The sequence below is a fragment of the Microcebus murinus genome, chromosome 10 (genome assembly GCF_040939455.1).
Source record: "Microcebus murinus isolate Inina chromosome 10, M.murinus_Inina_mat1.0, whole genome shotgun sequence".
Taxonomy (NCBI): Eukaryota; Metazoa; Chordata; class Mammalia; order Primates; family Cheirogaleidae; genus Microcebus; species Microcebus murinus.
The window spans coordinates 63,137,453-63,149,842 of NC_134113.1; the positions used below are offsets into that span (position 1 = coordinate 63,137,453).

Consider the following 12,390-nt stretch of genomic DNA (forward strand, 5'->3'; position numbering starts at 1 on the left):
CAACTTTCTCTTCGGACAGAGATCAGGTTGTGGATATAACTGGCATGATAAACAAGTATCTTCCTTGCTTGTCCTTTGTATATCTTTCTTCTCAGAATAATTCTTAATCTGTATTTTGTAAAGGAAAAAAACTAGCGGATTTAAACTGGTTTCCCTCTTAACGCAGTTACCAATTTCCTGGAGATCCTACGAAGGCTAATTGTAATCACCAAAACAATCTGATCGCTGTCCTTTCTAATCCCTTTACGAAACACACATGGATGAAATGGATCCATTTTAATCAAACTGATCTGGGAAAGATTAAGACACTACTTCGGAGGCTGTATACATTTCCTTGACAACAAAGGAGATCTGCTTAGAGAAAAGTAGGCACATTTAGGAACCAATTAGGTTCCTGTCCTGAGAGCAAAAATGTGTAACTTACAGAGTCTTTAAACTAGAAAGGCCCCGGAAGGCACAGTCCGCGATGTAGCTGACTCTGTTGTTCCCAATGTACAGGGTATTTAGTAAGCTCAGGCCGAGGAAGCTTGAATCATCTAACCTCGATAAGTGGTTGAAAGTTAGATCCCTGTAAAGAAAAAAGGAATTAAAAAAAAGAATGATAGTTTTAACTTTTCAATTCAACACGATGATTTATTTTCTAAAAGACAGGTAATACATGTAGCTCCAATAATCCTTATTTTAAAATTCTGCCTTGATAATACTCAGGTAAACATTATTTCTAATCTCACTAATTTAAAAAAATACATTCTCTTCACGTGAAATAACCATCGTTGCTTTTGTCAACATAGCGCAGAACCGAAAACAGCAGAGTTGGCTTCAACTTATCACAACAAAAAATACGACTAGGTTGCATGTGAAAAAAGCTGTCACCTTGGAAACTTTGTTATGAAAATTTCACAGATCAGTGGTAAGAAGCTCATGCTCTGGCATGATCCCTGCTCTCGAACCTGAGGAGAATAAAAGGCAACTCACAGCTCACTGAGCTTCTGGCAGAACTCCCAGGCATCAGGGCTGATCCTGTTGATGGCATTTTGGCTGAGATGAAGTTCCTGCAGCATCAGCAAGCCGTAAAGCCAACCTTTGGTAATCTCTGTTAGGTTATTATGGTCCAGCTGCCTACATTTACAATAAGGATCAAAAGCAGAAGCAAAAGTTCATTATCTAGTCTCTTCAAAGAGGACATATGATTACAACCTACTACATATTCCCATTGTTACTAGATGTTTAGCTTTTGTAATATAAAGACATCGGTAAAAAAAAAACTATAAATTCTTATAATTTATGTGCTTATTAATTTATGTACTTATAAATTCTCAATTACATTACCTGAAACAAAACTGAATACTAAATTATGAATGAGATTGTGAATGATGACATTTTAACAGAAGATTTCAAATAAAAGCTACTGAATGTTCACTGAATATCCTGTGATCATACTACCTGAGCGAGAATTGAGAAACCCACACTTACAAAATTTCCATGTTGCTCAGCCCCCAAAAAGCTCCATCCATAAGTTTTGTTACTCCATTTCTTTGCATCTTCAGAGACTTCAGAGCACCAAGCCCTTGGAATGTGAGTCCATCTACGTTTTTAATCTTGTTTCGGTTCAGTTCGCTGCATTGGATATCACAATTAAACAAGTTAGCTCATATGACAAATTCTGGGGGTGGTAATAAAATGTGTTGGTACTACGATAGTAAACTAGTCAGTATTAAATTACATAGAATGTTTTAAATTTCTAAACATTTTTATTGAGAAGAATTTCAATTTATCAGCAGTGAGTGGAGAAGAATTTCAATTTATCAGCAGTGAGTGAATCTCCTTCTGGAATGTGTGATGCATTTTTGGAGTAAAAATATTGAAACTAGACTGCAGTTGAACTTCTAAACCATTGTCCATTCAGTATAGAAGCAATTGAATTAATATTTGTTTTTAAATAACCCAGAAGGAGAATATTGAGTATTATGCTAAAACATAAGGTCCTATCCAAACTGCTTACAAAGTTGGTTTTATCTTTCACAATTCTTTTCAGGTTTAATGCTTTCTTTTTAAGGCAGTAGTTTTCAAACTTGGTTGCACACTGGAACCACCTTGGGAGTTTTAAAAATTATTAAAGCCTGGATCTTACCCCCAGAGGATCTAATATAATTGGTCTAGGGTGTGGCCTGGAGATTTTTTAAAAGCTCCCCAAGTATTTGTAATGAGCAGCCAAGGTTGAGGACCCCAACTGCAGAAGCCTGTTCACAAATCATTCTACCATTATTAACGAGACTGTTCTTTACAGCCACTAAAGCTATCAGAGCCTCCTGGAGTTGCTGGTATCATTCTCATAAACCACAGCTGTTGAGTGTCCCCATGATTTCTTCGATAGCACAATGGCACCTCTGTAAGGGGGTCATTTAATGATTACCCTGTTCACTCTTTCAAGTAACAATCTAGCGTGTCTTATCAGGCAGCAGCTGGCGCAAGGTAACATTTAAGGCTCTTTCCAATTTGGAGATTCTACAACTCCAGCTCTCCAAGGGAAGGCGGCCACATCCTTGTTTCTAAACTCCTCTTGCCACATTATGGATTTCAAGGAGTAGACACCAAGGGTATGGTGGAGGTGAGGAAATAATATCTATTAATAAGAGGGCATCTACTTACAGGTGTTGCAGTTGGGGCAATTTAAACATCTTGGGTGGGATGGCTGAGATTCGATTCCTGTTCAGCTTCAACACAAGAAGTGTGTTAGCCAGATTGTCAAAATACCCAGGTTCCACTGACGTGACTCGGTTGCTATTGATATACCTGTTGAAAGTTTGAAGATGAACTTCTCTGATTTCTTTGGAAGATAAAGTACATACAACCTCTGCATTATAAAGAATCTCTGGAAAACCTAACCATCAATGAACACTTAAAATAATTACTGTTTAGGACCTCATGGGAAAACGGTGATTAAGATTTACACATATTTCTGAGGAAAAAGTGACTGGACTATTTAAAAGTTACAAAATTGTATCATGGATACCAATCTACTTTTTATGAAATTAATTATAATTAAAACACAGCAATGGTTTGATTTTGATTTTTTTTTTAAAAAAAGCAGCAGCACTTTTTACACCCTACAGTTTTTCTAACAAAGAATGTCTAAATTTTTATAATCCCAAAGCATAAGAATCAAATAAAGACTGTGATTGTTGGGGCTTAGCGCAAATTTCAAGTCAATAAGTTACATTTTTGACTGATCAACAATCTTAAAGTTATTATTTCCATTATAACAATACTTTCATTACAGGTGAACATTTTTGTTAAAGAAAACTTCACTTACAGATATTTGAGCTGTAGGGATGGAAATGCAGTCTTAAGCTCTGAAATATTATTGCTACTCAAGTCCAAAGTTTCAAGGGATTGAAACTCTTTCAGATGTTCAGGTACTATTTCAACAATCCTGTTTCCAGCCCTAGAATTAAAAGATAGCACAGTTAACAGGGTTAATAGTACAACGATCTGAATGGAGAAAAATATTTTCCATTCCTAACTTGTTCATTAGAAATGTGGAAAACTGATTGATCTAAACAGTACTTTTAAAAGTTAAACAGAGATACTACGGCCCTTTACTCATTAAGTCATAAATCATATTATAATATTAGAATATATGAAAATCTTCCTATATAAAGATAGGGTTCTGTGTAGCACTTAAAGCTAACTTTGAATTTTCTTTATGCTATTTTTCTCAATAAATATTCCTTCTCATTTTATTAAATGACATTTTATGTTATGTGACATGCTTAGCACCGAGTTGGCATACCAGGCACTGCTGAGTTAATTCCCTATTCCTTCTTCTTGATTCCTAATTTATTTTTAATTCTTCTCTTGAGAAAAATTGATACACCCATACTATAGGTACCAATGATCTTAAAACACTCATCAGATTGGGGCTTTCTTAGAGCCATGCTAAAGAGATACCTTTTTCTTTAAGAAATTGCAAGTTTCAATGCACTGCCATAGTCGTCAATATTAGTGGTTATGCTCCTGGGCTTTCAGTATTATAAAAATATTACGTAAGAGCACATCAGTCTGAATAATCCCTGGGTATAATTAGATCAAAACATGCTTTAACATTAACAGTCTTAAACACCAGACCATGATGTCCAGTACGGTAGCCACTAGCCACATGAGGCTCTTTAAATTCAAATTAATTCAAATTAAATGTTAAAATTTAGTCCCTTAGTCACAGTAGCCACATTTCAAGTGCTTAATAGCTACATGCACCTGACAGCTATCAAATGGGACACCACACATACAAAACATTTCTACCATCATGGAAAGTTCTGTTGTATTACACTGGACACCAAACAGAAAACAAAACAAAACAAACAAAAAAAGAGGCCAAGTCAAAGCTCTTAAAAGGTTAACCCTTTGCACTCGCTTGCTTTTTTCTCGATTCCTTTATTCTACTCAGAATTTAATTTTTTAAACACCCCAGATTTTACAAAGCGCGGCAGCAGAATAAAAAACTGGAGTTTCTTCTCATACAAACTTATTTTTGGATTTTTTTATATTTCAAATTATTGATACATTCAAAGAGTAATTTTAATCTCTATAATTTTTGGTAACCGTGTCGAGTCACACTAAACATCCGAATGCAAAGGGTTAATACAATAGTTTCCAAGGGGAAATTCAGCATTAAGTGATGATTCTGTTAGAAATGGGAATCAAACAGATGTGTAAGTAATCTTAATTGTCATACTAGATCAGGCAGTTTGGCCTTTTTAGACCATCCTTTGGCAGGGGAAAGTAACATGTCTACAACACAAGGAGCAATGAAACAATCTGAATGCTCTAAGCAGAACTCTGTATTTTATACTAGTCACACACTGGTGTTTCTATACATAGTGTGCAGTTAGTCTTCACTTAACAAAAAAACTTAGAAAATATACCTCGTATGTGTATCTTTCTTACAAATAACTACATTTCTATAGCACTTTGAGTTTATTAAGCTCTTTTGCATTATTATAATTCACAAGCCTCTCACTGTCTCAAAAGGTTCATGAGTTAGGTGTACCTCTTATGTATTTTCACAAAATCCTATACTGCATGTTGACATAGCACTTACACTACTGATCTTATTTGCCACACTTGAGCTTCACAGAAGCAAGGATATGTCTCTATCCCCGCATCTTGCAAAGTACACAGAATCTAACAATGTTGAACGCCTATTAGGTGCCAAGCGGTATGCTCAGCACTTTTCAAACATTATGCCATTTAATCATAACAAAATTTCTCTGTAACCAATACTATAATTTTAAAATCAAGAAACCAGGGCTTTTACCCTAACAGAAAGTTCAAGCATTCCCAAGCCACCTCCCTCACAGAATAAGTCTGGACTGGCCCCAAAGCAATCCCTTAAGGCTTATTTCATAGACTACAGAGTATCAAGGATGTTGTGGCAATTCTTACATGGAGATGTTCCTCCAGAAAGGTATGTTACCTTCTGCCTTGCAAAAATGGCAAAATTTCTGGTTTGAATTTGACATGGGAATCCACCCTGGCTCACTGAACCCTCATCACTGCCAACACTAAGAATGCCCCAGAACAGGGCCCCCCTCCCAATCTGCACTTGCCCCCTATGCACATTAGAGGGTCTCCCCAGGGTGTGCATGTGTTCAGCATCCACCAGAGTTAGAAGGCCAACTTCTGAAATACGTGCAAATGTCAAGTGCTGCTTTCTCCATAAGAAAGAAAAATAAGTGGAGAAAATGGACTACACATTTTTTTAAACAACAAACCAACAAAACTTCTCAAAATATTAACCCTGTATCATATGTTATTTTTAAGGACTGTGGGGAGCTGTCTTTTTTTGATCTTTAAAATCCAAGTCATCAAAAGAATCTATCTGATTTTAAAAGATAACTCTATACAAGGTAACAAGCATAGACAATGCATATATGAAGAACAGAGCTTTGTGATAATAAGGTATTTAAAGAAAAAAAAGATTTAGCAGTCATGAATATCAAGCCCCTCAGACTGCCATAAAGCCTTACAGACTTTTGTTTAGAGTCAAGTCAGCCATGACCTCTGATTTTGACCATTTCCCACATCTGGATTCACCAGGGTATAAACCCCTTGATCTAGCTGTGAGGTACAGAGTAATGCAAGTGAGACAATTAGTCAATTCCTAGGTCCCGGAGACGAATTCAGTCCAAGAGACTTGCCACAGGGCCTTAGGGTCAGGTTGTGTGGGTTCAGTAAAACCACGCTTTGGGGGGACAAAAATTTTCTATTAAATACATAACCGAAATGTTTGCATTACCAGGATGTCCTCCCACAAACAGTGGAATAACCCTGAAGCGCCCAGTGCCCCTCTCTCCAGCACCCCCACTCCGGCCCCAACCACTATCTCCCTTCAAACTCTGCATCTGGCTTTGGTCTCCAGGCTGTCTGGGGTAAGCGCAGCTACATTTATATTTTAACAACAGAAAGAAAACACTTGGCTACAGATTTTTGCAATAAATGGAGCAAATTAGTTTTTTGGGGGGAAGGAGAGGGAGGCCCACAGGTGTCTATCACATTGGTCAAATAAGGCTACAAGTTAGATAACAGGCCATACAATCTTTGGTTTATATATTCATTTGTTTATAAGGTAATTATGAACAGGTATTAAAACTGCCAATTACTTGAATGACGAATAAAATTTTCCTTGCAGTAAAAGTATGCTCCAGCCAAAGCCAGCAATTTCCTGAGCTGCACACCTCCTAAATTGCAGTGTGAAAGTGCTCAGTTATAGACACAGCATGCACAGTGCCCTCTTTGTAAGCGCTGCTCCCTCGCACAAAAATCCCTTACAACTGCCAGAATAATAGTCCCTGTATCACAAAAATTTAAATCTGTCCTAATGGAACTGAATTAAATCCAAACATCACTTTCTTATTAGCTCTTGGACTAACTGGCAAATAACCACCTGATATGTACACCAGTTTAAAACAAAAACACAAACAAACAAAAAAACCCTTGCTTTATATCATGAAAGAAGGGTTGTAAAAAAGGAGACACCTACCTTAAAAAATTGGATTAAAAAAACTGTGTTTTATCATCGTACAACCCTCAAGATAAACATATTCCATGAATTAGGTCACAAACATCCACTTCTAGAAGACTAAGATTCAATTCAACTCCAGCTTTTTCCCCAAATATGGATAAATGTCAAAATTGATCAACACCTTAAAAATCACTGCAGTTAATGAATATTTTTGACAGGAAATTTGCAATGCTTGAATAAAAACAAAACTATGACTAGCTTTTCCCATTATTTAGTTACTGTGGAAATGTCATTTACCATTGTTCCAAAATCACAATAAGGTACTGTAAGTATTGGAAGGTGTTTCAGCCTCGTGCAAATCTATCTTAGAGACAAGGACTATTTTGGTCTTCTGCTATGTCTGTTGATTGTACAGGAAGTTCCACGGTCAAATCACTGCTGAGGTGAAACATAATTAGTCACTTGTGGACACAGACCTGGGGGCTTGGTTGGTCAGGAACGCAGACAGTTCCCTCAGGCTTCCAACAAGCCACAGGAAAAACAGGAGTCCCAGGTATTTCAGCCTTGGCTTCTCAGGTCCAACAATAATGGTTTCATTTTGTTGCCAATTTCACTTTCCAGCCAACTTTGCCAAATACTTTTAAAATGCAGAGGCAAACATGGCTTGCCATTTTCATCTGATGATGTTTACTCTGAGCATGCTTGAGATGGAACTATGAACAAGATGGATGTGGTCCTTGATCTCACAGAGGTTAAAGTCTACCGGGGGAACAGCAGGCTATGGGGAGAGGCCAACAGTGATAAGTGCTGTGACAAGGAAGGAAGAACAGGCAGTGCAAGTGGAAGGGACAGACTCCCAGCGAGCAGTGGGAGGAGTGTACAAGGAGCAGCTGCACTGAGACCTGAGGGGTGAGGACTTGGCTCAGGGAGAGTGAGGAGCCTGCCATTCCAAGCAGAAGCAAAGATGTCTCAGGCCAGTGAGAGCAAAGCAAGGCTCTTCCCTTAGAGGAAATGAAGGAATGGCTTGATGGCTGGGGTTCAGAGTGCGTGGGTGGGGAATGGAGAAAGGGGAAGCTCAAGAGTGAGGCAGGGAGGAGAAGAGAGCAGTCAAAGGGAGCAGTCAAACCACACCAGGCACTTGGTCTTTACTGTAAGATCAAGTGTGGGGAGGGGGCCAGAGGACGAGTGGTGGGGTATCACAGGTGCATTTTCGAATGGCTGTCTTTGCAGCAGTGGGTGGAAAGGCAGGTGGGGGCAGGCAAGACCAGGTGCAACAGCACCCTTTCATTGGCTCCTAACTTGATGCAGAGGACAGATGAAGGCACAATGATGATGGTCTGCCTCAACACCCACTTTGCCGGTGAAGACCCACTCTTCCTCCAGTTTCTAGAACACAGGCTGTGCTTTCCTCCTCCCTTGACATACATGCAGCACTGCAGCCTCTGGCCACAGCGACCCAGGTCAGCTCTACTGCAGCTCCCACTTGCTCTGCTACCACTGCACCCTGTGTTTCTCATTCGGGAGGCCTTCTAAGACATGGGTGTAGACGAGGGTTCCTCATGTTCAGGTGTGAGATGCTACTGACCAAAACAGTCCAAACCCAGCATTTTAAAGTGTCTGTAATCACTAAGAAAATGGATGTGTAATTCCCACGTATAAAAACTGTGCTTGTTTGTTCTCATACTTGGAACTGCCCTGAATGTAAACCTGGACTAAATTAATACAGTAAAACATAACAGAGGTTAGTAATATGTCCACTTGGATTGACACTGATTGCTTCTACTTTGACTCTGTGATCTCCAGAAATCATAAGTGTCTCAAAAGAACCTTCATGCACTCTTAAGTGGATATAAATGGTGTTAGTTTATTTCCAGAATCAGAAAGAAAAACCACAGAGCAGAATATTCTTTGTTAGTGAGGAACCAGAATATCAGGTTTTTTCACACTGGAATTCCTGAAGCAATCAAAGGGTAGCTTCTCCATGAATAAGAAATATGTCAATAGTTTCAGCTGTCTCCTACCTACTGCATAAGATAAGAGGCAGCTTAAGGCCTTGCAGCTGTGATGTGTAAGGACTGGCAATCTGGGCGATTTAGAGAAGGTATCTGAATGCTACATTTTCCTTTTAGAGAGGAAGTGCACACTGAAATTTAATGTGAAACCATTTTTTATATGTTTGCAATGCCATCTTTTCTTAGAACGCATCATTCTAACATATCCCTTAAGTCCAATTCTGTTACTGCAACTAATAAATTGCTGAATCTGTGGTCATACCATACAAACAGCCATCGAGCAAGCATATTAAATGTATTGACTGGTACAGTCAGCCTGGTCCCAAGGAAATACTGATTTCTATATATAACTTGCAAACAACCAGTCTAGCACGATTTATAAAGGAATTACAAGTTGTTAAAGAAAACACTACATTTTGCAAATGCATTAAAGATCACTTTTACCTCCAACAATAATCCCTGCCCACCTTTAAAAAATGTGTCCTTGAAAACTACCTTTACTGGACTAAGTAACACCCCATAATATCAGGCTTCTTTTAACAGAAAGATTTGGCAAGCAAAGAACCTCTTCCATATAGATAAAAATAAACTGTCTCCGCTCATCTCTTTTCTAAAAAGATAATTAAGAAGTTTCATTAAAAGAATGCATGTTCAGACTGGTCCACTGGTACTGCTGCATCAAAGAATAAAGCCAATTGAGGAAACTTTTGTAAGAAGAGAGATTCTTGATTAAGAATTAATGATGCTAACCAGCACAGCGAATGAGCCACGGTGTGAGGGGCAGAGTCAGTTCTTTCAGCCAAAAGCCAGGTCGACATAAAACAATTATCTTTTGGATCGTAAACATGATAAGATGGCCATGATATTTTAATACAGAGACCCTACAGTAATCAGGTCCATATTCATGTGGTAGTTATAACACATGTTGAAAACAGAGAAAGAAACACGAGCTGGGCGCAGCGGTGACCACCTACGGTCCCAGCTACTCCGGAGGCTGAGGTGGGAGGATCACTTGAGCCCAGGAGCTCTAGTTCTAGTTTAGTCAACACAATGAGACCATGATCCAAAAAAAAAGAAAAAGAAAAAGGAAAGAAAGGAAAAAGAAATATGTGTGTCAAAAACTCATTCCTGCCACACCACCACAACCACCACATACAAAACCCTTCTTCAATCCCCAAGTGTAAATTCCATCTAGTCCTTTATGTAAAAAGAAATTTAAAGCCAATCCTCAAACACAACAAGATGATAAAGAAGGTACTTACTGAAAAATTTTAATCTGAAATAATTTATGTACAATAAAAATGGACTCTACTTGGATTTAGTAAAATTTTTAAAAATTCTCCACCTCCCTTTCGAGGCAGAGGCCTTCCATAGTCATCTTCACATGTCAGACCCCTGCTCTGGTTAAGCTGTGAGTCTGAGTCTCCCACTAGCTTGTGATTTGCTTGTGAGTGCAGCGAGCCTCTCATTCATCTTTGGTTCCCCAGAACTCATGATTAAATGAATAAGTTCAAGACCCTGAAGTGAACAATCTTGATTAGTCCAGAAACTTTGGATCAGTTTTAGATTGGCCCACAGGGTTTATCTAAGCTGCTATTCAAGATGTACATCTGAAAACAGTGTGCCCACTATGGCTGCCACCCAGAAAACATAAACATAAAACTGTGATATCCTACCTTAATCAACCTGCTAAAAGAGCTCTTTAATACAATAATTTAAACTATAGTTCCCCAGAGAGGAGATTTTGATTCTATTCCTGGTTCTGTGTGTTGATTTACTATCGTATATAAAGGAACCTTGCTTTTCTCAAGGAAAATGGAGGGAAATGGAATGAAATGATCTTTTCCAGCTCAAAGGAGCTGTGATTCCAGATGCAGATGACAAAAACTGCAAATGACCAGATTTGCTACAGAGGCTTCATACAACTGCATTATGTAAAAACCACAGCCTCTTATAGAACCTAGCCTCCCTCCTGTGGATCCTTCTCCTCTCTCCTGTGGTGGAGTCGCGCTGCCTTGGACGTGCAGTCAGTCTTACTCTCACTCGGCTTACCGCCCTCATTTTCTGCATCTTCCATTAGCTTTCCAAGAAACCACACGTAGCCTCCTTATGTTTGGAAATGTCTTTATAGGATAGACAGTTTGGGTGTGCACAGAGTTTAGATTATTAATAGGATTAACAGAATTGCAGATTATTAATAGTATTTGAAGACACTGCTTTAGGTTATCATAGTGCTCATGGATTTATGTTTGAGGAGCCAGAGGCTGTTCTCTCTACCCCAGTGTTTCTCAAACTTGAGCAGACATCGGAATTGGGGGCTGGGGCATCCTGAACCACAGAATGTTGAGCCCCACACCTGCAGGGCTTCTATCTCAGCAGGTGTGGGGTGGGACCTGAGAACCTGCCTTTCTACCAAGTTCTCAGGTGGTGCTGATGCTGCTGAGAGCACGGGACACCCACTGTCAGTGCTCACAGGCAACCTGCTTTGTGGGTTTTGTCCCTCCTCTCAGAGCCTCTTTTCCCCGTTATTGTGGCACTGCACAGTCACATGCCTTACTGAAGGTCTTTTTTCATTGTGATGGTGCCCAGTAGGCCCTTCCAATCTAGAAACGTGTACTCCTCAGTTTTGGGAAATTCTTTTGTGTCTTCGATAATTTCCCCCTTTCCATTTCCATAGACGTCTCTGGAATCCCAATTAGAAAAACATTAGATTTCCTAGTTGATTTTCCTCTTTTCTCATTTTTTCCTCTCCAGTTTTCATCACTTTGTCCTTTGGTTCTTGTTTCTGAGAGAGTTCCTCAACTTTCTCCCAACACTTCTATTACCTTTTGGAACTTCATTTCTGAATGTTTCTTTTTATTACTATTTTCATCATGTTTTCCTGGTTTTAAGCACATAGCATCTTCTCTTCTCTCTCCAAAGATATTAGATTTGTTTTGAAGCTCCCTTCTCCTTCCATTGTCTCTGATTCTCTCTTTTCATTTTGTTTCAGACCCTGACTCTTTGTTAGAAATGTCTCCAAAAGTCTGGTCATTGGCTATTCATTCATATTTAGTAAAAAGGAGCACTAGATGGCTGAGGGCTGTGTGTGGTACAGGCTTGTTGAATGGTGACTCACAAGTGACTCTGAGGGACCTATTTCAGGGAGGGGTGTTTCTGTGGGTCTCAGCTCTCAAATCCCCCAATCTCCAGTGTGCTAAGTATAAGCATGGGTGTTGGCTGCTACCATTTGAGAAGGTTAACAGGGAAATAAGCTAAGAGGAAAGGGTGTCAGCATTCATATTTGACTTTATTTCCTTCATTTCAGAAAATGATGCCCGCAATCTTCTCCCCCTGCACAACTCGGCCCATATC

The 12,390-nt window shown here is 39.1% G+C and overlaps 1 protein-coding gene across 1 annotated transcript in view; it reads right to left on the minus strand.

Annotated features, from left to right (window-relative positions):
- The window catches only part of LRIG3 (leucine rich repeats and immunoglobulin like domains 3), a 47,358-nt gene that overhangs the window by 16,563 nt on the left and 18,405 nt on the right, over nucleotides 1–12,390 (minus strand). Inside the window, exons 4-8 of the mRNA XM_012777156.2 lie at nucleotides 3,314–3,445; nucleotides 2,650–2,793; nucleotides 1,474–1,617; nucleotides 976–1,119; nucleotides 425–568 (exon numbers count right to left, since the gene is read on the minus strand). Coding sequence (XP_012632610.1) covers nucleotides 425–568; nucleotides 976–1,119; nucleotides 1,474–1,617; nucleotides 2,650–2,793; nucleotides 3,314–3,445 — 708 coding nt within the window. The remainder of the gene's footprint in view (nucleotides 1–424; nucleotides 569–975; nucleotides 1,120–1,473; nucleotides 1,618–2,649; nucleotides 2,794–3,313; nucleotides 3,446–12,390) is intronic.